The sequence below is a fragment of the Lipophrys pholis genome, assembly GCF_963383615.2.
Source record: "Lipophrys pholis genome assembly, chromosome: 9".
NCBI classification, from domain to species: Eukaryota; Metazoa; Chordata; class Actinopteri; order Blenniiformes; family Blenniidae; genus Lipophrys; species Lipophrys pholis.
This window is the reverse complement of record NC_137639.1, coordinates 31,261,702-31,287,442: the sequence shown is the minus strand read 5'-3', so window position 1 is coordinate 31,287,442 and position 25,741 is coordinate 31,261,702. Positions and strand designations below refer to the sequence as shown.

The 25,741-nt window shown below is 47.5% G+C and overlaps 3 protein-coding genes across 4 annotated transcripts in view; 1 reads left to right on the top strand and 2 right to left on the bottom strand.

Moving 5' to 3' along the window:
• Positions 1–1,859: 1,859 nt before the first annotated feature.
• Positions 1,860–10,509, top strand: LOC308114387 (succinate-semialdehyde dehydrogenase, mitochondrial-like; the record flags this gene model as incomplete). Its single annotated transcript, XM_080471239.1, has 11 exons — positions 1,860–2,147; positions 4,552–4,647; positions 5,279–5,362; positions 5,474–5,644; positions 7,068–7,184; positions 7,326–7,469; positions 7,585–7,728; positions 7,800–7,958; positions 8,080–8,243; positions 9,484–9,542; positions 9,744–10,509. The coding sequence occupies 11 exons, from the start codon at positions 1,860–1,862 to the stop codon at positions 9,953–9,955; spliced, it is 1,638 nt and encodes a 545-aa protein (XP_080327365.1). The 3' UTR covers positions 9,956–10,509.
• A 202-nt stretch (positions 10,510–10,711) lies between these two features.
• On the bottom strand, positions 10,712–19,773 carry LOC308114454 (dyslexia-associated protein KIAA0319-like). The gene is given in 16 exon segments (XM_080471327.1): positions 10,712–11,837; positions 12,412–12,503; positions 12,584–12,674; positions 13,632–13,754; positions 13,954–14,090; positions 14,254–14,413; positions 14,506–14,687; positions 14,689–14,902; positions 15,406–15,554; positions 15,635–15,764; positions 15,959–16,108; positions 17,347–17,433; positions 17,613–17,709; positions 17,990–18,576; positions 18,756–18,815; positions 19,614–19,773. Coding segments are annotated over 15 exon segments (2,397 nt in total). The 5' UTR covers positions 18,799–18,815; positions 19,614–19,773; the 3' UTR covers positions 10,712–11,682.
• Positions 19,774–21,779: 2,006 nt separating this feature from the next.
• Positions 21,780–25,741, bottom strand: part of dennd4b (DENN/MADD domain containing 4B) — a 28,378-nt gene continuing 24,416 nt past the window's right edge. For both annotated transcript variants that reach the window (XM_080471734.1, XM_080471733.1), the window contains exons 27-29: positions 25,504–25,669; positions 25,336–25,394; positions 21,780–25,041 (exon numbers count right to left, since the gene is read on the bottom strand). In XM_080471734.1, coding sequence (XP_080327860.1) covers positions 24,896–25,041; positions 25,336–25,394; positions 25,504–25,669 — 371 coding nt within the window. In that variant the 3' untranslated portion in view covers positions 21,780–24,895. The remainder of the gene's footprint in view (positions 25,042–25,335; positions 25,395–25,503; positions 25,670–25,741) is intronic.

Genomic DNA, 25,741 nt, shown 5'->3' with positions numbered 1-25,741 from the left:
TAAAAAACACACACTCTCAACAACACACACACTCAACAACAAACACACTCTCAACAACAAACACACACACACTCTCAACACACACACACACACACACACACACACACTCTCAACAACACACACTCTCTCAACAACACACACAGACACTCTCCCAACAACACACACACACACACTCAACAACACACACACACTCAACAACACACACACACACACACAGTCAAAAACACACACTCTCAACAACACACACACACCAACACACCGTCAAAAACACACACTCTCAACACACACACACTCAACAACACACACACTCACACACACTCAACAACACACACACACACTCTCTCAACAACACACACACACTCTCAACAACACACACACACACACTCTCTCAACAACACACACACACTCTCAACAACACACACACACACACCAACACACACACACACACACACACACACACACTCTCAACAACACACACACACACCAACACACCGTCAAAAACACACACTCTCAACAACACACACACACACAAACACACTGTCAAAAACACACACTCTCAACAACACACACACACACCAACACACCGTCAAAAACACACACTCCCAACAACAAACACACACTCCCAACAACAAACACACACACACACACCAACACACCGTAAAAAACACACACTCTCAACAACACACACACTCTCAACAACAAACACACTCTCAACAACAAACACACACACACACCAACACACTGTGAAAAACACACACTCTCAACAACACTCACACACACACTCAACAACACACACACACACACACCAACACACTGTCAAAAACACACACTCAACGACACACACACACCAACACACACACACACACACACACACTCTCAACAACACACACACACACCAACACACCGTCAAAAACACACATTCTCAACAACACACACACACAAACACACCGTCAAAAACACACACTCTCAACAACACACACACACACCAACACACACACACCAACACACCGTCAAAAACACACACTCCCAACAACAAACACACACACACACACACCAACACACCGTAAAAAACACACACTCTCAACAACAAACACACTCTCAACAACAAACACACACACACACCAACACACTGTGAAAAACACACTCTCAACAACACTCACACACACACTCTCAACAACACACACACACACACACACCAACACACTGTCAAAAACACACACTCAACACACACACACACACACACACACACACACACACACACACACTCTCTCAACAACACACACACCAACACACTGTCAAAAACACACACACACACCAACACACTCCCAACAACAAACACACACCAACACACACACACCAACACACCGTAAAAAACACACACTCTCAACAACACACACACTCTCAACAACAAACACACACACACACACCAACACACTGTGAAAAACACACACTCTCAACAACACTCACACACACACACACCAACACACTGTCAAAAACACACACACACACAAACACACACTCAACAACACACACACTAACACACTCTCAACAACACACACACACACTCTCAACAACACACACACAAACACTCTGTCAAAAACACACACACACACCAACACACTCTCAACAACACACACACACACACTCTCTCAACAACACACATTAGAACAGGTTTACGCCTGATTCAGCCGTAATGAATTACTCAGCTGGTACATTTAGTGTTTTCCGGAGAAATCGGGTTCGACTTTAACTTCAATGAATGATTAAATGTTCGCACACTCTCAGGTCCCAACAGTTTCCCCACCAGAAGAACCGTAGCCCCACAGCGCATTGGTCCGCAGCCCGCTTGTCCGCCCGGTATGTCAGTCGTGTGCGCGCTTAGCACCCGACGCCTCCTCCGGGGGGTGTCCCCGGGTCTGAGCACTGCCATGCTCCGCAGCTACAGCCTGGATGTGTCCGCCCCGCTGCTCCGGACGCAGGGGTACGTGGACGGCCACTGGGTCTCCACAGCCTCCGTGTTCCCGGTCCTGGACCCAGCCAACGGGCAGGAGCTCGCCAAGGTGTCGGACTGTGGCCCGGCAGAGGCCAAGCAGGCGGTGGACGCAGCGTACCGGGCTTCGCCGTCCTGGAAGCGCGCCACAGCCAAGGTGGGAGCCGGACTCCGTCAGAAAAACCCAGAATTTAAATTAAATCACACTTTAATTCCGCAGAGATCAGCTGAGCGGCTCGAGTCGTCACCTCCTCTGAATGGAGCCTGACTTTAAATTGGCTCTGACAGAATTCACCTGGGAACCTGCGTTTGGATGAAACTCAGGCTCCCCTCACTTCACCTGGTGCCTTATAGTTCTGGACCGAACTCTCGTCAGAAGCTTGAAGATCTGATATGAATGTGTGATAACACGGTGAAGATACTCTGCTCACATTTCAACTAAAAGGCTTTAGAAGTGGTCAAAAGTCAGAAAACCAGTGGTGTAAAAATACTTCGTTACAGTACTTAAGTAGTTTTTGGGAGTATCTATACTTTACTTGAGTTTTTCTGTATTTATGGCGACTTTCACTTTTACTCCGCTACATTTATACTGGACACCGTCGTTACTCGTTACAAAATAAAATGTGAATATAATTGTCTCATCACGGTGCTGGCACTTTTGAATTCCACCCCTCAGTGAGACTTTTTTCTCGCGTGCGGCGCGTATCGGAACTTTTTGGAAGGTCCGGACTGTCAGCAGCTACTTTCTTCACACACTTTGAATCCAGCGGCTCAAACAAAGAGGATCAGTTATTTTTTACTGGTAAACCAGATTCATGCCGACGATAACGTGGGTGATGCGTTCAGGTGCATCACGTAACTCTGCGCTCCGTGGCTGAGCTTCGTCCTCAAAGGAAAATCTCTCCTCAGAACCACAATCAGCAAATACTTTATGACCAGAGATAGCACTCTCAGTGTTTGTGTATTTTTGCAGTAATTTACTTGCCCTCTCTTCCTCTCTCTCTCTCTCTCTCTCTCTTCCCCTCCGGTCCGTGGCCCCACCACCGAGTGTTTAAAACTGGGTTTTTTTCTGAACAAGTGCGGCCTATACTGTATATGTACAAATATATATTTTCTTTGTAAATATGGTGGGTGCAGCTTATGTTCATTCTTAAAAATAGTTTCCACTGAACTGTCTGTGGCCCATATTGAGAAAAAAATATTTCTGGCTGTTTTGTCTCTTTGTACTTTTACTTTTGATACTTAAGTATGTTTCATATGACCTACTTTAAGACTAAATACTCAAGTGATTATTTTATGGGTGACTTTTACTTTTACTTAAGTAGATTTCAAAGCAAAGTATTTGTACTTTTACTCACGTATGACTTTCAACTACTTTTCACAGCACTGCAGAAAACACACACATTTAATCGAATATCAGCATTTGATCTGCCGGTTTTGTATATCGGTGTCGCCGTCTGGCGCTTTTGTTAATCGCACATAATGGGTTCCTTACTTGGGGTTAATAGACGTTCCATTTGTAGAAAATTAACGAAATGCTCAAGATCGATAGATTGCAACCAGTACTCTTCAGAAACTGCAGTTTTTAGTCCTAAAACACAAATCAGAGGTGATAACTGCAAAAACTATTTGAATTAGGAGGAGTTTAAACGGAGGTTCTGACCACAGTGGGGTTCTGACCACAGTGGGGTTCTGACCACAGTGGGGTTCTGACCACAGTGGGGTTCTGACCACAGTGGGTTTCTGACGACGTCTCATCACTGCTACTGCAAAATCACAACGCAATGTCATGAATTTATGTTTAGTTAAATATTTGTAATATTAACTTTGATGATACATTTAGATGTTTTTTAGCTTAAAAAATGTGTTTGACTTTAAGAATAGTCCATTTTAATTAGATTTATTCATATTTATTTATTTGACTAAAAGAACCTCATGGAGTCACTGCAAAACAATAAACTTACATGACATCCCGTCTCAATACTTTGCACGAAGCCGCGTTACCGTAGTATTGTGATCGAGCCCTGAGGAACACCACAAACCCTCACCGTTGTTGTTTAAACCGAGCAGAAGTGAGATTTGGACTTTTTTGCGAGTTTAATCATCGATTACAAGAAGTTACTTTTTCCCCCTCCAAAGGGATTAAAAATGCATTTCTAGGTCAGTCTGGAAACTACGGGACAAACAATCCAAAGTGCAAAGTACAAAGTGAAAACAGGACAAAATGTGTTCTAAGCCAGTCCAAAACAGGCTAAAACCAACCAGAACCAGAACCAGAACCAAACCCAAACTAAACCAGTCTGAAGTTAAACGAAAAGGTCAAAAACAATCCAAAAGACATGAAACTAATCTGAAAACTATGTTAGAGTGTGTGTGTGTGTGTGTGTGTGTGTGTGTGTGTGTGTGTGTGTGTGTGTGTGTGTGTGTGTGTGTGTGTGTGTGTGTGTGTGTGTGTGTGTGTGTGACCAAGCTGCCTGCAGTCCAGCCTGAAGGTGTTGATGAGTGACAGGAGTTAACCCTGCTAACCTTCAGTTCGACGGTTTCCTTCGCCGCTGTAACAGATGATCTCTGAGTGGAAAACCGCAGAACGTTCCGGTTCAGATCGTCTCTCCACTTTTAACCAACCAGACTTTGGACTGGATCAGAACGCAGGAGGGGTGAGGAGAGAGTTGATCTGAAATACTGGGAAGAGACACAAAAACCAACTGTGAGCATTAAAAGAAAGAATCCCTATACAGACCTGTTCAGTCTGATCTAACACACACACACACACACACACACACACACACACACACACACACACACACACACACACACACACACACACACACACACACACACACACACAGTCTTCTTCACTTGTTAGCTCCTGGACTCTGTAGTTTTAGACGACATAATGTGATTGGTTGTACCGTACTGCTGCTGCTGGTGACCCTGTGATGTGATTGGCTGCTGCTGCTGGTGACCCTGTGATGTTATTGGCTGATGCTGCTGGTGACCCTGTGATGTGATTGGCTGATGCTGCTGGTGACGCTGCGATGTGATTGGCTGATGCTGCTGGTGACCCTGTGATGTTATTGGCTGATGCTGCTGGTGACGCTGCGATGTGATTGGCTGATGCTGCTGGTGACCCTGTGATGTGATTGGCTGATGCTGCTGGTGACCCTGTGATGTGATCGGCTGATGCTGCTGGTGACCCTGTGATGTGATTGGCTGATGCTGCTGGTGACCCTGTGATGTTATTGGCTGATGCTGCTGGTGACGCTGCGATGTGATTGGCTGTCGTAGGAGCGCAGCATCCTGCTCAGGAAGTGGTTCGACCTGCTGACTCGGCACAAAGAAGACCTCGCCAAGCTGATCACCTTTGAATCTGTGCGTTCCAGCGAGCAGAGCACTCTCCTGCTTCTGTTTCCATTCACTATAATATTATACATTACAGCGCCCCCTGCTGTGTGGATGCTGACGGTGCACTTGGTTTTCCAGGGTAAACCCATGAAGGAGTCTTTGAATGAGATCACGTACTCGGCCTCATTCGTGGAGTGGTTCTCCGAGGAGGCCCGGCGGGTTTACGGAGACGTCGTCCCGTCTCCCCTGAGAGACCGAAAGATCTTCCTCCTGAAGCAGCCGGTGGGCGTGGCCTCCATCATCACACCGGTGAGCAGCGCCCGAGGCGCCGTTCGGGTGACGTTTTTGAGTCAAAACGGCGAGGTTCTGTAACGCTCCGTCTCCATGGAAACGGAGAAAACCCGTCTGAAGTTCTGCTCACGAGTTCTACAATCAGTAAATGGTGTTTCTGCTCATGCGCGAGCGAATGAACAACAACAATGGAGTGTTTGTTAGAAGGTAGAGAGAGAACGTTCCCTACCATTTACAGACGCAGAGTCGACCTCGACCACGAAGGACAGAGAAAAGAGCTGCCAGGTTCACATTAGGCTGCGATCACACGGCAGGTCACATTTCTTTATGTCATCGTTCACACGACATTTTAAGCCCGACCTCCATCAGCAGCGTGAACGTTATCCGACCCGAACGAGAGCATGTGCAGAAGACGGCGTGACGTCACGGCGAGCACGACGTTTATGGAAGTAAATATTGACGCTGCGCCAATGCCAGGGTTGCCAGATCTGACTCACCGTCTCAGTCCCAAACCAGGGGCGTCGCCAGCCGGAATCCTTTACGCACCGTTCGTACAATTGTTTTGAAGGTTCCAAAGAATAATAAAGTAATATATATAGTAAGTTTTCCCTTTGTACGTGCTATACAGTGGCATGCAAGGCTTCACTGCAAGCCTAAGAAAAAGATCTGAATCACAGGCTGATGCTGATTAGATTTTGTCCATGAATACTTCTTAAATAATTCCAAATGATCTGTCTGCTTCCTCTCATAGCTTCTCTCCCGGCTGCGCTGCTTCCAGACGTGTTCCTCCACATTAAAGCTTTTAACCTGAGGTCTTCAGATTCAATTCTGCAACCTTAAACACACAACTGCACAAAATAAACAAAGTGAAAAGGTTCAGAGAATTTAACTCTGCAATCGGGGGATACCTGCCCAATGTGGCAACACAGGTCAAGGTGTAGATTCATTTTCAGGTGGTTGTTCAACAGGAGCCGACAGATCCAGACAACATGATGACCGAAAGAAGCAAAAGAGAACCGCTTTAACCTTTTGGAGGAGCCGCTTCCTTCGACGCTTATTAGTGACTGGAGCGTCAGACGGCGGTCGGGTAGAAAGACTTCAGATACAGATCTGAGTCTGGTGTGAAATTACAACGTTCACCAAACAGATCAGATGAGAGAGTCACAGTGAGCAGAACGTCAGAATTGGGTCGTATTTTCCTGCAGTGTGAACGAGGCCTTAGACCTGTTCTGTTACAGCAACACAGCACCCTCTAGTGGCTCGACACGTAAACTGCAGAGTGTCTGTGTGTACTGTGATCGCTTCCTAAATGTTGCCGTTTGAATACGAAACTTTTCCAGATAAAAAACAAAGCAGTTTTCACTCCACCGGGGCCCGGAAGGGTCCAAAATACAATTAAAAACCAAACACACACATACTCAGGGTGTGTTCTGTGTCTCAGTGGAACTTCCCCAGTGCCATGATCACCAGGAAGGTGGGAGCCGCTCTGGCCGCCGGCTGCACGGTGGTGGTGAAACCTGCCGAGGACACGCCGCTGTCGGCTCTCGCTCTGGCTGAGGTCAGTGAACGCATCATCTGGACCAGTACCTGAGGCGGACCGAGGATCACCTCTGTGTGTGTGTGTGTGTGTGTGTGTGTGTGTGTGTGTGTGTGTGTGTGTGTGTGTGTGTGTGTGTGTGTGTGTGTGTGTGTGTGTCAGCTGGCGGAGCAGGCCGGGATCCCAGCGGGGGTGTTTAACGTCGTCCCCTGCTCCAGAGAGAAGACTCCAGCGGTGGGTCAGGTCCTCTGCACTGACCCCCTGGTGGCCAAGATCTCCTTCACCGGCTCTACAGCCACCGGGAAGGTGAGTCTGTCCCTGTCGGGGGGCGGGGCGGGGCGGGGCTTAGAGGCCTGTAGCCAGCCTCCAGGGGGCGTTTCAATCAATCTGTGACTTGAGCTGAAATCTGATTGGTTCTCAGGTGTTGCTGAAAATGGCGGCTGACACAGTGAAGAAGGCGTCCATGGAGCTGGGAGGCCACGCCCCCTTCATCGTGTTTGACAGTGCCGATGTGGACCGTGCGGTGGACGGAGCCATGGCGTCCAAGTTCAGGAACTCTGGACAGGTGTGATAAGGTCCACACACACAGGTGGGCGTGTCTGATGGACTGCGCTGATGTCACTTCCTCTTCTGCAGGCGTGCGTGTGCTCCAACCGCTTCCTGGTCCAGAGCGGGATCTACGAGCGCTTCGTGAACAAACTGGGACAAGTGATGGACGCCGAGCTCCGACTGGGCCACGGCTCAGACCCCCGCACCACCCAGGGTCCGCTCATCAACCAGCGTGCTGCTGACAAGGTGGGCACGGAGTAACTAACTCCAGAGTAACTAACCCCAGAGTAACTACGGATTAACTATTTCAGACTAATTATAGTGATTATACGTAACTCAACAGTAACTGAGGAGTGCGGTCCCCCAGGTGCTGCAGCAGGTGTCGGACGCCGTGTCTCGGGGGGCGATGGTCCTGCGAGGCGGGAAGCGTCTCCACGGTTCCTTCGTGGAGCCGACGCTGCTGGTGGACGTCACCACGGACATGTTGTGTATGAAGGAAGAGACGTTCGGGCCGCTGCTTCCAGTCATCAGGTCGGTACTGGTTCCCATCATCAGCTTGGTACCAGTTCCCATAATCAGGTCGGTACGGGTTCCAGTCATCATGTTGGTACCGGTTCCAGTCATCAGGTCGGTACCAGTTCCAGTCATCATGTTGGTACTGGTTCCAGTCATCATGTTGGTACCGGTTCCAGTCATCATGTTGGTACTGGTTCCAGTCATCATGTTGGTACTGGTTCCAGTCATCAGGTCGGTACCAGTTCCAGTCATCATGTTGGTACCGGTTCCAGTCATCATGTTGGTACCAGTTCCAGTCATCATGTTGGTATTGGTTCCAGTCATCATGTTGGTATTGGTTCCAGTCATCAGGTCGGTACCAGTTCCAGTCATCATGTTGGTACCAGTTTCAGTCATCATGTTGGTACCGGTTCCAGTCATCATGTTGGTACCGGTTCCAGTCATCATGTTGGTACCAGTTCCAGTCATCATGTTGGTATTGGTTCCAGTCATCAGGTCGGTACCAGTTCCAGTCATCATGTTGGTACCAGTTCCAGTCATCATGCTGGTATTGGTTCCAGTCATCAGGTCGGTACCAGTTCCAGTCATCATGTTGGTACTGGTTCCAGTCATCATGTTGGTACCGGTTCCAGTCATCATGTTGGTACTGGTTCCAGTCATCATGTTGGTACTGGTTCCAGTCATCAGGTCGGTACCAGTTCCAGTCATCATGTTGGTACCGGTTCCAGTCATCATGTTGGTACCAGTTCCAGTCATCATGTTGGTATTGGTTCCAGTCATCATGTTGGTATTGGTTCCAGTCATCAGGTCGGTACCAGTTCCAGTCATCATGTTGGTACCAGTTTCAGTCATCATGTTGGTACCGGTTCCAGTCATCATGTTGGTACCGGTTCCAGTCATCATGTTGGTACCAGTTCCAGTCATCATGTTGGTATTGGTTCCAGTCATCAGGTCGGTACCAGTTCCAGTCATCATGTTGGTACCAGTTCCAGTCATCATGCTGGTATTGGTTCCAGTCATCAGGTCGGTACCAGTTCCAGTCATCATGTTGGTACCAGTTCCAGTCATCATGCTGGTATTGGTTCCAGTCATCATGTTGGTACCAGTTCCAGTCATCATGTTGGTACTGGTTCCAGTCATCATGTTGGTACCGAGCCGCGATCGCCGAAGGTCCTTCTGAACAGGCGTCCAAACACCGTGAGGAACATTCCAGACGACGTCCGTCCACCAATCAGCTTCTGTCTCTGATCTCCAGGTTCACCACCGAGGAAGAAGCTCTGACCGTGGCCAACGCTTCCAACATGGGGCTAGCAGGTGAACATGACTGCATCCAACATCATCCAACCTCGCGTAGCTTCATCCAAATGTTTATATTCATGAACTGTACATGTAACGACTGCTGGCCCGTACGGACCCTCATGAAGAGGCGTCCCGGCAACGTCTCACCTGCACAGGTGAAGCACGTGTGTGACATCGCAGAAGTGGGCGGAGCCTGACTCTGTTCTTTACCTTCAGGTTACGTCTACTCGCAGGACGTGAGTCAGATCTGGCGGGTGTCGGAGCTGCTGGAGGTGGGGATCGTCGGGGTGAACGAGGGTCTCCTCTCCACCCCAGAGGCCGCCTTCGGGGGGGTCAAGGAGTCCGGCCTGGGCTCTGAGGGCTCCAAGTACGGCATCGACGAGTACCTGGAGCTCAAATACATGTGTTTAGGAAACCTGCAACCATGACAAGAGGCGGAGCCGCGGTGAACGCCGCAAACACAGGAAGATCAGAGCAGATGATGGAGAACAGCTGAGAACAGCTGAGAACAGCTCAGTGGAACGTTGGAGGAAATATCAAGAACCTGGAACCAGGAAGTAAAACAACAAAGTAAAGTTTCCACTGTAAGTGTGTGTGTGTGTGTGTTCATTTGTGTGTATTCTATTTTCTGTGTGTGTGTTTCAAGTTAATTCAGAGTAAATTTTAGATTTTGAATCAAATAATTTAGTTAAATGTTTAGAACTGATCAGCGTTTGGAGCTTCATGTCTTCTGCTGGAGAAACTTTCAGAAACTTCCTTTTCTCCACAAACTGCTTCAAACATTCAAACTACTGAGGAAGAAAAACTAGCAGCACAAATAACTTTAACTTGTCAGATTTTTTATAGTATTAAACTAAAAGTTTGTAGTAACAGCGTCACAATAAATATTTCATTTCACTGATGTTTGAACTTTTACTTTAAATCTCTCTGGATTTGGCCATTTCTCCATGTTGTTTTATTAAAGTCTCAAATCTAAAAAGTTACAGGACTGAGTACTTTTACTGGAGTATTTTATCAAATAGTAATTAGTTACATTTGAACTTTGGTACTTGGGGCTAACTGGTTAGCATGCTAACTACAGCGCTCAACACACATCACAACATGACGAGTTTATTTAAAATATTTTGGATTTAAAAAAGAAGTACTACACACCGGAAGTATTTTTTTATTGATTTTTTTTTTTTACATTTTGCAGAGAAGCCACAGAGCTGTGATGATCAGTCACGCGGTTCTTTTGATTTCAAGAACTTTTTAGAGGAGAAAAGTTTCAGCTTCATCGCAGAACGACCGCTAACATCGTGTTAGCATGAAATGCTACGAGTCCATCAGGAGTGACATCTCTCCGCGGCTGGCGTCTTTTTGCCTCACGGCCCCGTTTGCACTGCGTTTTCAAGTGAAAACACTGAAGAGCTTAGCGTTTCCACGGCAACGTGTTGAAAACGATGTCCGTCTCCACGAATACGGCAGGAACGTTGAAAACGATGTAGTTAGCATGGCAGGCCACGAGTTGGCGTTTTTGTTGCACCCGACCCGCAGCAGCGTTGAAGAAAAGCATCAGTCCCCCCCCCCCCGTTTCCACGGTGGTTGTTTTGTCAACGAACGTCCGAAACACAACGAAAGTTTTCCGTTTTCACTTGAAAATATTGTGTAAACGAGGCCTCGGTCTCTTGCTGCTTTAACAGGTAACTGGGAAGTGGGAAAGGTCCCATACGAGAACACCGCCAAACTGGGAACTTCCCACTTCTGCCCAGCCCCAAGAAGCTAATGTTCCATCATTCCCAGTGAGAAACTGTCCCGCGACAATGTTCTTCGTAATAATTTATCGTTACAGCTAAAGAGAAAATAGCGTCCTTACATAGTTTGCACGCTAGTGATCCAGCAGGTAGAAATCGACGTCAGTTGATATTTTTGTCTTCAAACGCATCATTTCATTGTTGGGCTGAACACCTGGGAACGTTCCTGGTTCCTGGCGACATGGATGAATAGTTTGTGCTAAGCTAGGCTAATCGTGTAGCGGATGGAGGCAGTCGGTCTGGCGGCGGTCGCTCGCCTCCATCGTGGCCACGCGTCCGTCCCACCCTGAAACCGGACACCTTACCGACCTCACCGCGCAAGAATCCTGGGTAACCGAGTCTCTCCGACGGGCCGCCGTCCATCAGCCGAAGGCGTTCCCATTGCGGGCGGCCTGGGCGGCCCGGTTCTTGGAGCGCGGCGGGCGGTCTCGGCTGAAGACGGCGTCCTGGTCGCTGTCCAGCTCCGACTCGGACATCATGAGGCAGGAGTTGTGTTCCGTGCTGCGATGTTTGATACCTGGAGAGGGAAATAGTCCGAAGGTTCTGCTCACTGCAGAATCACCACAGCGCCAACCGTCCTGGAAACTTCTCATCAGAACCTTCATCAGCTTTTGAACAAAGTCCAACACTACATACAGAATATTCGACTTTAAGTAGAAATTCTTCTTGATACATAAGAATTTCATGTTGAACGAAAACACTGAAGTTTTTATTCACATTGTTTCCAGGTTTTTAGTTCTGCTGGAAGTTTCCAGGACGCCTGAGAACTTTACCGTGAACATTTATCAGAACATTTTTATAGATGTTTCAAGCGAAAACACTAAGATTCTGTTGCGTTTTGAGCGTCTGTCGACACGACCGCGGCGCTCGGAGTCACTGGAAAACATAACTTCGGTTCCCAAGGTGAAACTTCGCGAAAATGGTCCGTCACCATGGAAACGCCAGACGGAGCAACTCCGTCACATGAAGACTACATTGTTTACGGTGATTCTGCCGTCGCCGTGGAAACGAACATCGTTAGCAGAACGTTGCCGTGTTCACATGGAACCTTTCCAGAGGAACACGAGAAACGTTTTCAGGAGGCGACTCACTGAATTTGGGCCGGAGCTCCACCTTCTCCTGCTCGTCCATGTTGTCCAGGATGGTGTATTTAGTTTTCCTCCGGCCTTTGGTCTGCCTCCTCCTGAACACACACAATCACACATTGATGAGGATGATGAGGATGATGAGGGGGCGGAGCTATGAGGGGGCGGGAGCTCTGACCTCCTGCAGCAGCAGATGAAGGTCCAGCTGAGCGACAGGATGAAGACCACCAGGATGAAGCTGCTCAGGATGACGTACAGGACCCTCCACTCTGTCAGCGTTAACACGTTAACAACACGGTTTGATTAATCAGAGAGATTCACCACACTGGGATTAATTGCAATGACAGAAACCTCTTCAAATAAATCCCATCGTAAGGCTACCAAACCGGCGGGGCTAACGAGGCGTACGTAGCATTAGCATGAGCCACACGGGACAGGAGTCTGCAGCCTTTCCCATCAGAACTCATTTATTATCACACAGCTAAAGTTACTTATGTAGTTTCGCTAAACGTACTGTAGGTTCATGACGTTTCACAAATGCTTTAGAATTATTTAGGCTGTTTTAGCTTTAATGGCCATTTTCAGCCGTTTTGATCTTTGAAGCCTTTTTAACGATTAATTTAGCCTCAGTCGTTTTAATCGTTTTGACCCTTTGTTGTTGTAGTCATGTTAGCCTTTCTAACTGTTTCACCTGATTTTGCTCCATTCTTGACCGTTTCAGACATTTTGGCTGTTTTGTTTGTTTGGTTAATCCTCCTAACACCTTTTTTTTTTTTTGCAACTTTAGCAGTTTGTAGCCGTCTTAACCATTTATCCAGGAGTCAGGTGTGCAAATGAAATAAAAAAATAAATAAAAAAAGTATAATAATAGGATGAAATTCTTTTCAGAAAGTTTCAGAGGGCTGATACAGACAAACTAAAGAGCCACAGTTTGCCAACCCATGACATACAAAGTAAGCCCCTCCCCCCAATCTAACCTGAATACAACTAATACCCACAGCAATGTAAAGAGAAGCTAATGCTAATGCTAGTCACAGCTACTGTGGGTACAGGCTAATGCTAATGCTACTTCCAGTGGGGCCTGTTGCCGTCAGGACTGAGTTAGTGTCTCCTCCTGTAAACAAAAGGTTCATGAAACAGTAACTGTTAACTTTCCAATGCCAACAATATAGCCGCGAGGCGTCTTTCACTGACAAAAGATTAAAAAAGCAAAACAAACGAGTTACCACAGTTACTCTCTCCGTCGCCAAGGTAACGGCGGATCAGGTTCTCGGTCCAGAACGGGTCGCAGGTGCACTGTTTGCTGATTGGATCACACTGGCCCCGCCCCGAACAGTGAAGCAGACACACTGAAGAACAAGTTTTTAACTCAATGACCCGTCAGCACCTCTGAACATCGTTTTAAAGAACATTTTAACGTCATATTAAAGGATTAAAGACAAGGTGTTAACATGGGAGGACTTGTTTCACCCGTGCTGAGGGAGCAGCGAGAACATTCGTGAAGATGAAACCTGCTGAAGTGAGTTTGAAAGTGAAAACTTGTCTCACAGACGGTGTCGACTCTCAGGACCCTGAACAGCAGGTAGTCGCTCTTCTCCCTCAGCAGCTGCTTCCTCAACACGTTCAGCAGCAGGGAGCTGGACAGGGGCCCCGAGGGGCCGCGCACCGAGAACCGCAGCACCGTGCTACACACACACACACACACACACACACACACACACACACACACACTAGTTTGATACCTTATAAACTAGTTAGCGACCCTTTAAATCGGTTACTTAGCCAGTAAGTGACCCGGTAAACTGGTTGGTGACTATGTAAACCAGTAGGCGACTCGGTGGGCGGTACCTGAGGTGTGAGTGTCCCTGCAGCGCTCGGACCTGGACGTCGCTGTCGAGGACGTGGATGAGGGCGGCCAGCTGCCGGACCACCGTGTCCCTCTGAGCCACGCTGACCTGAGACACCGACACCAGCATCTCCAGCTCCACCTGCTGGCCGCCGCCGGGCTCTGCATACACACACACACAGTCACATGTGGGACTGACCGGTGGACAGGTGGGTGGCGGTCAGAGGGTTGAAGCCCCGCCCACTCGGCCCCACCTGGCCGCACCTCCACGGTGGCGGTGGCGGTGCTGGAGCGACCTCGGGCGTCGGTGACCCGCAGCTGGAACAAGTAGGTTCCCTCCACCAGGTTAGCCAGGTAGAGCCAGGCCTGAGAGTCCGAGCCGTACAGCACGTCCTGCAGACACAAAGTAATCTGATTAGTATCTGTACTCCAGCCTGTTGCACATCCTCTCCTGAATAAGGTATCTTTCTGGCGTATTGGTGTGTGTCTGTGTTCGAACCCCGGCTGCAGGACTCTGGCGGTCTCGGGTCCACAGGTAGTGGACCAGGTCCTGGTCTCCGTCGCTCACAGAGCCTCTGAGGACCAGAGAGTTGTTGGGCAGAGTCAAGGTGTGGCTGCCACTGGCATGAGCCACTGGAGGGGGGGTCCTGACTGCAGGGGGGGTGGGGGGGAGAGTTAACTTTGGGTTTTTTCAATGAGATCTGCTCCAGTGATGAGTTTGACATCAACACCAACATGAACACTCATAAACCGCCTCAAACCTGGTCTAAACTTAGTCTAAACTAAACAAACCTGGTCTAAACTCAGTCTAAACTAAACAAACCTAGTCTAAACTCAGTCTAAACTAAACAAACCTGGTCTAAACTCAGTCTAAACTAAACAAACCTAGTCTAAACTCAGTCTAAACTAAACAAACCTGGTCTAAACTCAGTCTAAACTAAACAAACCTGGTCTAAACTTAGTCTAAACTAAACAAACCTGGTCTAAACTCAGTCTAAACTAAACAAACCTGGTCTAAATTCAATCTGAACAAATCTACGTAGAACTAGTCTAAATTCAGTCTAAGTGAGTGTATTGCTAGTTTTAACTTGTCTAAGTTAATCTAAACCTGGTCTGAAACGCTGCTGCCCCTCCCCTCCTCCAGCCCCTCCCACCTTCCTGGACCCTGACGATGAGGGCGGTGCTGTCTGTCACCCCCTGCTGGTCGGACACTGTCAGCCTGAAGACGTAGCGCCCGGCCCGGAGGCCGGTCGCCGTGGCGACGGCCCGGTCGGCGTCCTGCAGCTGTAAGCCGGGAGGAGCGCTATGAGCACAGGGGGAGGAGACAGCTGTCAGGGTGAGGACGACAAATGCTCCCTGGGCGGGTCCCGGCCCATGTCGCACCTCTCCGCCTCCCACAGGAAGCTGCTGCCGCTGCTGGCGCTGCCGTCCAGCGTCACGGTGCCCACCGGGAGGAACAGGGCGCGGTCAGGACCCACCACGGCCACCGGACCACGGCTTGACCCTCCGACCTCTGGATCACAGTCCAACAATATGTTAGTGGAACTTCAGTACAGTTACTGAAGGATTACTAGTTACAATCAAGTCGACAAGGAATATATAAGGAAACTCAATAAATTCCTCTTTAAAAACCAGGAAAGAACCAGAATGCACTTTATGCAAGACACCGTGAAAACCATCCAGATTTTATTTCACACACACACGTACCAGACTCAGCAGTGGTGACAGCAGCAGGCGAGGTGGGGGCTGAGTAGGAGCAGGGGGCGGAGGAAGAGGAGGAAGAGGAGGAAGAGGAGGAGGAGCTGTCAGTGGTCAGGGCCTCCTCAGTCTGGAGCACATTAGCAGCGTCTGTCGGAGCTGAATTGATGAAGAGGAGAGAACATGTGATACTGAATACTCACACATAAAGACACAGTTTGTAATCAACACTTGAGTTGATGATGAGGATGTTTTTTTTGTTTTTTGTTTACAGGTTTGTTCCTCGAAAAGCAGCGTTTTTTCACAGACTACGGGCCGGAGCGGTTTGTGATTGGCTGGCCAGCTGGTAGGAGGAGTTTCACCCGAAGCAAAGAAGAGGCGCTGAAGAAACGTCAAGTTGTGTTTGTAGTCTGATACTTCTGATAACTGTACTCGATACTGAAGAACGGAGGGAAAGGAAAGACGAACCGTGTGTCCAGATGAGAATCGGTTAACTTAATCTGCATTCTATGATTTCATAACTGTTGGATATTGTCAAATCTGATGGTTTGTGAGAAAAATTAAAAAATGGACAAGTGGTCGCCCAGGTTGCTCAGGAACCCACGGTGAAGGAATCTGGTACATTGTGGAAGAGGTGCAAGAATCTTGGCCATTTTGATGGCATTTATTTGACCCGCCATAAATATTGGAAAGGTCCTCCATTGTTCAGTGTCCTTCCTCAGTTTCTTCACTTTCTCAAGAAGATTCAGCATAAAAATGAGTTTGGCGTCTTTACGCAAAACTACACCGAGTTACTTCAGCTTGTCTGTAACTTTGAATGAGGGATTATGAAAAAACTCAACTGTGTTGAGGTCATCGCCATTTGCACCGTTTTCCTCGTGTGTCAGTTCGAACGATTCCCAGTCAGCCGGGGGTTAATTTGAGCCTCATTATTTTAAAAAATGCCAAAAACCCACTCCGGAACCTCGTCTGCAGCTCAGCTGCTTTCTCAGATCTGAGGTGGGATTTTTTGCCGTGACGAAAGTTTTCTTCCCACAGAGCGCACTCAGCGGGCGCTAAGGTTTTGTTCGCCACTCATGTCGGTATTTTCAAGCATTATACGCTGCAGGTCCTGCTCTCCAGCGCCCCACGCTGTCTCCAGTTGGTCACTACAGTCTGTTCTTCACACCGATGTCTCATAAAACAAAATCACGGTTTAGTAACGCAGTCCACTAGTGAGACAGTAACAGTAATCTGTGCAAAAGTAATCTCTTACTTTACTCGTTACTTGAAAAAAGTAATCAGATTAGAGTAACGCATTACTGCCGGTTCAGACTGAATGAAGCTGGAGAAACGAGACCTGCACACAATAGAGGGCGCTGCGGAGCTCCAACACACCTGCTCATCGGTTTGTGTACCTGTGGTGCGTTCAAGGACCTCGGGAGCTTTGGGCTTCCCTGTGGGAGGAGTCACCATTGCCGGTTCCACAGACGTCAGGGGCCAAACTGCGAGAGCAAAACATTCAGCATTAGTTTGTCTGTCCGGAGCCTGTGTTTTAGATTGTTGCTGCTAATGCTAAATCTACTATTGCTCTGCTGCTAATTGAAATAATGCTCCGCCGAGTCTGCTAATCTTCTCTGAAGCGATTTAAGAGGTTCTCTGAAGCGTCACTACGGAGCAGAACCTGGATCCACGGTGGTGCCGACGGGCTGAAGGACTGGTGCTACTGAAGGGTCCGTCTCTGGTGTCTGTGATCCAGAATCCAGATTGTTGTCCGTGGTCTGTGGATAAAAACCAAGAGGAGAGTCGCCATGACAACCAGCACACAGCTCTAAACAACAGAACATCCAGAATCCACAATGTTCCACTGAGATCAGAGATTCCAGAGTTTTCTACAGACAACAGGACCAGGAAGGAGGTCTAAACCAGGTCTGAAGCTAGTCCCAGGCCAGGTCTGAAATCAGGTGTTTGACCAGGTCTGAATCCAGGTCTGTCCTAAACCAGGAGTCCTGGTACTCTTGGTCCTCCCCTGCCAGCAGCTGATTGGCGGTTTGGACTCACTGTGTTTTGCTTCGGGCTCCCAGTCGGGCTCCAGGTCCAGCTTACGTTTCCCTCCGGAGACCCAATCATCATGGCTCCGCCCCTCTCGGCTATGCCCTCTGCCTCTGATTGGTTCAAGTTGCCTCCTGCCTTCAGAGGCGGTTCCTCAGGCTCTGACCTGGTCTTCTCCTCCTGGCTCTCCTCCGAGGACTCGGCGTCCAGCATCCCAAGGTCCTTCAGGGCCTCCAGGTCCCCGGGGGCCTCCGAGGATCGGGACGGGGGCCCCCAGCGGCCGCCGTACGGCTCTCCTCTCACCAGGGACTGTAGCACCAGCGTCTGAGGCGAGGCTCGGTGCAGGAAAGCGAGGACAGAGTCGGCACCGCGGCGCTGGCGGGGCCGGCAGTCGTCTCCCTGCTGGCAGCTCAGGACGTAGCAGCGTCCCTCGAACAGCCAGGCCAGATCATAGCCCGGCAGCTCGCAGCACGCCGCCACGCACTGCGGCAGCGTGCCGGCGCCGGGGACGCGCAGGATCCCAGTGCTGTCCACCGCCGGCGACACCACCACCTCGGAGAAGGTCGCCCCCTGCCAGCACTGAGACGCCACTGCAGCTGAGACACATAGGAACATACAGTATGTAGTTTTCGGATTATTAGAATAGTTTGGGTATATGAGTAGTTACAGAAGTAATAAAGTATTTACTTTGTGTGTGTGTGTGTGTGTGTGTGTGTGTGTGTGTGTGTGTGTGTGTGTGTGTGTGTGTGTGTGTGTGTGTGTGTGGTGGTTTTACCCTCCAGGCTCAGCAGCAGCAGCAGGCTCGTTTCCCTCCACATGGTGTGTTTTCTGCAGTCTGGAACAGAGTCAGCTTCAGCTCAACAGGCCCTGAACGCGGTATCCCTGAACCCCGCTCCCCGTTTCAGCACCACGCAGGCGGACAGCGCCAACCGGAGCCCCGCCCGCCCAGCCGCACCGCAACACCGACACACCAAAACAAACGCACCCCCGCCTCATTTATCTCAATAATATCACCAGAAAAACTCATTTAGCGGAGACCATGTTGTCCTAAAACACCCCGCAGACAACAAATCCATCAAATGAGAGTAAACAAAACAAGCGGCACTGGCTTGATCAGCCTCCAATCCTAAACCCGTTCGAAGATTCGTCAATTTGAGATTTATTCATGTCTGGGTGCCGATTTCTGACACAAATAAATCAAATTATAACAACTGCTGTTTGCGAATAATCTACGCCTTAAATCGGCCCTATGGTTTATTTCTAAATAAGAGACATCGGTAAAAAAAATACTAACTTATAAAGAATGTCTGAGTCCAGCCCTCTGCGTTAGCTGCATATTATTAACACTCTGAATATAATAACGACCAATAAAAAGAACAATAAACGGCCCCGTAAAGACGCCCACGGCGATAAAAACTCCGGGAGGAGATTCATCTGATTTTTGAAACTGTACTGTATAAATAAGCCAAATTAAATGATTTTTGACGCAGCTGTCGTGGGCTGACGGTGCAGATTCGACAGAGGATGTGACATCTGTGGACAACTCCGCCATTTTTAACCTTTTACTCACTCTTGGGGCTAAAACACACGTCTACGGGTCGGCTCGGACGTTTCAGCACCTGGACGAGCTCACCTGCTAGAGATCGTCTCTCCCGGTTCTCCCAGCGGGGCCTCTCACCGGTTCTCCCGGGAAGATACGGACGGTCCTACAGGTGACATGTTGGAGATACCGGGAGCTTCCACCGGAGACGGGAGGGAGACCCGCGCATCCCTTCAGGAATCCGAAAAAACCCGAGTGTCGCTGCATCAGCCGAGAAAACCCGAAGATCCCGACCGCTTGCCGAGAAAACCCGAAGATGGCTGAGGCGAGTCGAAAATTACCGGAAATACCCGAACAGTGGCAAGCCCGCCGAGAAAACCCGAAGTGTTTTAGCTTACCGAAAAATCACGATCCTTGTAAAGCACACTGTAGAACAAATAATTGAAATTAAAAATAAAAAAAAAGATAATTTTTCAAACCGCCGAGAAAACCTGACGTTTTAACTTTTAAAATATCAAATTAAAGCACCATTGGTGTTGGGTGGATGATGTAGCTGCTAATGCTAATCCATTAACATGATTTAAAGTTATTTGACCAAGTGAACCTCATAAGCTGCCCATTAAAAATGATATGGGTCGTGGTTATAGAGATCAGTGTGTTCACAGGACAGAAGATCCAGTTCACTAAGATTTACAGACTGTTTTTCCTCACACGCTCGCCTGAAATCCAAAATGAACGACTTCTGATTCAGGATAAAAGCTGGTTCATGCTCGACTTTAGCGCCACACACTGAGCCGTCTAAGTACGGAATCACAGGAGTGCCAAAATTAAAAGGAAATAAATGTGGTAATATAAAGAGAATCAATAATACAAAAAATATACAAAGGTAGTCATATTCTTTTTCTACCTTGTCTTTGCTTATTCCAGTTTGTCAATGCGTCTCCTGTTTTGTCTTTTCCATTTGCTTTTTGTCATTGCATTTACTGGATGAATCAAGCCGTCTGGAAAAGACAAAAGCAATACAATGCAAATCATCAAGGGCTGTGTGGGGGGTCTCTCTGTTCAGGGGGACTAGTCCATACCTGATCACACCATTGCTGCTTGCAGTGGCTGTGTAGTAGCAGGAAGTAGACGCATATGCAGGTTTATTTGAAGTAAAAGAGGGAAAGTTAAATATGACGGACATGGACGAGTTGAGAAGAGGCTACTACATAGGCACTGTACGCCGGCCTTAGTCACACAGTGAATATATGTTTCCTCTCAGGTCCCAAATGTCGTCTCTCGTTCGTCGGTAAACCCGGAAATATAAATACAAGGACGAGTGGACACGCCCACATTACACCAAAAACCACATAACCAGCAGACTCTTAATCAAAAAAAATACTTTTGTTACCAAAACAAAGAAATGATATTTATAATATTGTACATGAAATTAGAAATGTCAAAGGAAAAATAAATTAAATACTTGTGCAACAGTGCCATCTATTGGCAAGAACAAAAATTGCTCAACATGACGTCCTTCAAGCAGCAAAGGTGTGATCAGATATGGACTAGTCCCCCTGAACAGAAAGACCCCCCACAGCCCTCGCTGATTTGCTTTGTATTGCTTTTGTCTTTTCCAGACGGTTTGATTCATCCAGCAAATGCAATGACAAAAAGCAAATGGAAACGACAAAACAGGAGACGCATTGACAAAATGGAATAGGCAAAGACAAGACAGAAAAAGAATATTACTACCTTTGTATATTTTTTGTATTATTGATTCTCTTTATATTTCCACATTTATTTCCTTTTAATTTTGGCACTCCTGTGATTCCATATCTAAGGTCCTGTTTACACGATAATGTTTCAAGTAAAAACTAATTGTTTTCACATTTTGGATTCAGAAAGGTTTCACGTTTACATGACAACATTTTCAAAATGATGTAGATTCTCAAAGAAACGGTAGATAGGCTGAAAATGTAGTTTCCATGTGGGGCCACTAGTGGGTGCTGATTGTTTCTGTAATGAAAGCACACACACATGCAGCGGAGAACAAAGGGCTCTAAACATTAACAATGGGAGCACATTCCACCAAGTTGGATTGTTATTACGGTGACTGTCTCTACTGAGCATGTGCAACTAGTTACTACAGCCAAAGTTATCATGTTATCATGAATCAATTAAAGACAATCTGAATATTTTTCATGCTTAAAAAGAGCAAAAAGTGGCATACAAGTGACAACACCCATGTCTTTAGTTATATTTTTTATTAAAAAAAAATTCAAACATTTCCAACTGAAAACACAGGCAAATATAAATTACAACAGCAAACACAATATTCCGCTTTAAATACACTCGTCTCCACAAAGCCACCAGAGAAAGTGAGTGAATTCCCTCCGACCGGGACGTCACAACGCAAAACCTTCTGTCACCTCAAACTTCCAACAGATTCACAGTCAGAAAACAAACTGCAGCAGCAGGCCGCCACGTCTGTCCTCCATAAAGTACAAATGAAGTTTATTGAAAACAAACTTTGAGCTGCAGGGGGGAGCTGAAGTCTCCCAGAGAGACAGACAGGCAGAGACCTTCACACCGGGCGTCTTCATCAGGACCAGAACCACAAACTGAATTTCCTTCACGCAGAACTTCAGATTCTTTTGTTTGTGTATAAAAAAAAAAAAAAAGCTTGAGTTCCTATAAAGGGGAAAGTTTGTAAAACATGAGTAGAATCAGTGCAGTTATCTTTGAGTAATCAGTCAATAGAAATGTTTTCCATTCCTAAGCCCCGCCCCCTTCCCCATGACATCACACACATCGTTTCCTGAAATTCACGCCCCCTCCACTCCAAACATATTTGCTCGCCTCGTTCAAAAAAAATATCGAAATTCACCGAAGCTAAAAAGCTAACTCGCGATCCGATTGGTTGGTTTTGTGACAAACTTTATGTCACAACGCAGAGCGACAAAATGCAGCGTAATGTAAAATGTGACGGAACATAATGACACATAATGAAGCAAAAGGAAACGTAACACAACACGGTGAACAGCAGCGTAATGTCACAACTTTTTTTTCTAGGTTGATTTATTTACAATTTTCCTTCACACCAAAAAGTTTGTTGCGGAAACGAAACGTTTTGCTTCGGTAAACATGCCGATCACCACAAAAGAAATGTACTAATACAAAATTTTAAAAGTTCCATGTCTTCTCCGATCCCTTATCAGAGCAGTTTGGTTCTTTCTGGTCCTGGAAAAGACACTCGGAGCTGAAATCCAGTTTTTCACACAACCGGGATCCTTCAAAATAAAAGCACTGGGAAGCTTTCTCTATCTGTTCTATAGTAAATAAAGTTTCTTTATCTAGTATTCATTGTAATGTGATTTTGCAACCTTGGAGGAAACAAAACCTTCGACCGACCCTGTGTTCTCTGGCGCCCCCTGACGTGTACCAGACCTTTGTGTTCGGAACCAGAACTTCACATCCATTCAATTTCTTTTAGTTTCATTTTTGAAGCCGAGGCATTTGATCGCGAGAAAATTAATCACAGCCTGTCGCTTTGAACTGTTTCGTCTGCTGCAAACAAAATGTAATGAAACATCGTGAAAAATGATGAAACAAGACATAAGGTAATGAAACATGATAAAGCATAAAGCATAAAGCAACGCAACGACATGCAACAATGAAATGGAACGTAATAAAACGTAATGGAGTTTCCAAAAAATCTTCCAAACAACATCATCATCATCATTGCAGCTGTGAGAAAAAAAAATTCAAGTTTTTAAAAAATTGCCTTTTTTCCTTTTTCAAAGCAGTGTGAATTTAATTTCATCCCTGCTTTTATTTTGAAGGGAGCAGCTTCTGATTTCAGATTAAAACTGGCAAATCAGAATTTAGTAAAAAAAAAAAAAAAAAAAAAAACTGATCATAGGAAATCAATTTCCCAGAGCTTTTATTTTTAAAATCGCTCGTATGAATTGTATTCTGAATAAAGTTTATCTCATCGTACATTTTTTCTTTTCCTGGCCGGTGGGTGGGGCAAGTGATGTAACCAGCCAATCAGAAGAGAGCCGAGTCAACCTTGTGAATGTTTCCCATCAAAATAAAGTGGATCTTTCATAATGTTGATTTCAAACAATTTATTTTCAGATGGTTCAACAGGAAGTTTGAATTTCTTTTTTGTGATTGGGGGATAATTTCCACTGACGTCTGATTGGCTGACAGTCCATTTGCTCCGCCCACTGGAGCAGGAAGTAATTTCAAAGTTCTGTTTGTCTGTTCCTGAAAGTGAAACCTGCAGCTGAAGTTCGGTTCAGGGTTTGTTTCGGTCTTTAAATCCGAGGAGCTTCACAGTGACCATAAAGACATAAATAACTCCATTTATTATCATACACATTTTACATAGTCAAAGACCTGAAGCAACGTCTCGTTCAGCTTTCACATCAAACAGCCGATTAAAAATTGACGCCCACCCAGACAGGAAGTTGATCGAGGTTCAGAGTGAAGGACGTCACGGTTCTCCTGCAGTCACATCCGATCGGCCTCCGTCAACGTTTCCAGTTTCAACGACCAACAATGTGAACCAGAGGTCAAAAATAAAGATTCTTCTGTTGGAAAGTTTCCCTTTTGTTTGTTTTTAAAACTCCAAATCTGACATTTTTGTGTTTTCTTTCCCGCGAGGCAGAAGTTTGACAGTTTCTCCCAGAATGCTACATTTCTGCTGTTTTACAAGCCGACAACACAAAGAACCACGTCGGCGTTTCCCACCAGTTTTCATGGAGTTTCCTCGGAACGAAGATCCAACGTTCTCAGATTTTATTCCTGATATGACGTGAAACCTCGAGACTTCAGACTTCAGGAACAAGTCGTCAGGTCAGCAGCAGGAAGAGGGGTGGGGGGAGGGGGAGGAGCGGGGGGAGGAGCTTCTTCAAGGCTGTTTAAAATCTGCAAACTCACCTGAGGAGGGGGCGTGGCCTCTCTCAGCACTTTACTGGTGTGGGGAGGAGCATCAGCACTCCAGTGGCAGAGAGGGCGGGGCCTCTCTTAGCACTTCAGTGGTGGGGTGAGGGGGCGTGGCCTCTCAGCATTCCAGTGGAAGAGGGGGCGGGGCCTCTCTTAGCACTTCAGTGGTGGGGTGAGGGGGCGTGGCCTCTCAGCAATCCAGTGGAAGAGGGGGCGGGGCCTCTCTTAGCACTTCAGTGGTGGGGTGAGGGTGCGTGGCCTCTCAGCAATCCAGTGGAAGAGGGGGCGGGGCCTCTCTTAGCACTTCAGTGGTGGGGCGAGGGGGCGAAGCCTTTCAGCATTCCAGTGGCGGGATGAGGGGGCGGAGCCTCTCAGAATTCTAGTGGTGGGGTGAGGGGGTGGGGCCTTAGCACTCCTGTGGAAGAGGGGGCGAGGCTTCAGCACTCCAGTGGCGGGTGGAAACTCCGTCTGCAGTCGACGGCTTTGGGACTCGGAGGAAGCACTCGCTTCTTCTGTAGCTCGTCTCGACCCAGAGAACCCGACAGGCGGGAGAACGCCGTTCTGTAGCGCTTATCAAAGGTCGCTGCATGGCGGGGGGTGATGAAGAGATGGGGTTGATATAGGAGGGAGGGGGGTACAGAGAAGGGGTGGTGGGGAAAAGGTCAGATTTCAAAACTTTTAAAAAGTTTTAAACTTTTTGTTTAAATTTTGAAATCTTTTTATTGTAAATTAAATTTTAAAAGCTCATTTTCAAACTATGTCATGTTAGTTTAACCTGTTCAATTTGATAAAAATGTGACTTTTTCTGCTTTTAGAAGTAAATCGTTTCGTTATGAAGTAAAAAGACGAGGTGGTGAAACTTCAGAACTTTTCTTACCGACGTGGTCTTTTCCCATCGCAGCCAGAGTGAGGAAGAGGAACTCTCTGTACAGACTCCTGAAACACACAAACACACAGAGGTCACACCAGGGGGCGCTCTCAGTGTCCGGGGGCGGGGTCAGCATTCAGGGGGCGGGGGCATGGGCATGGGCGTGGGCGGGCTCACCTTTGCACCCGCGGCGTTCCCGGCTGCTTGGCCACGGTCTCCAGGAAGAGCGTGACGGCTTTGTGCACCTCGTTCATGCCGACCCAGCGCAGCACCTCCTCCAGGAAGGACAGAGTGAACGGGTGGTTGTGTCGCCGCCAGCTGTGATTCCTCATGGGGACGCCACCTGGTGGACGGAGGAGGACAAACAAGAAGCACTGTATCCTCACTGGGTGTTCAATGTCACTGAGAACACTCG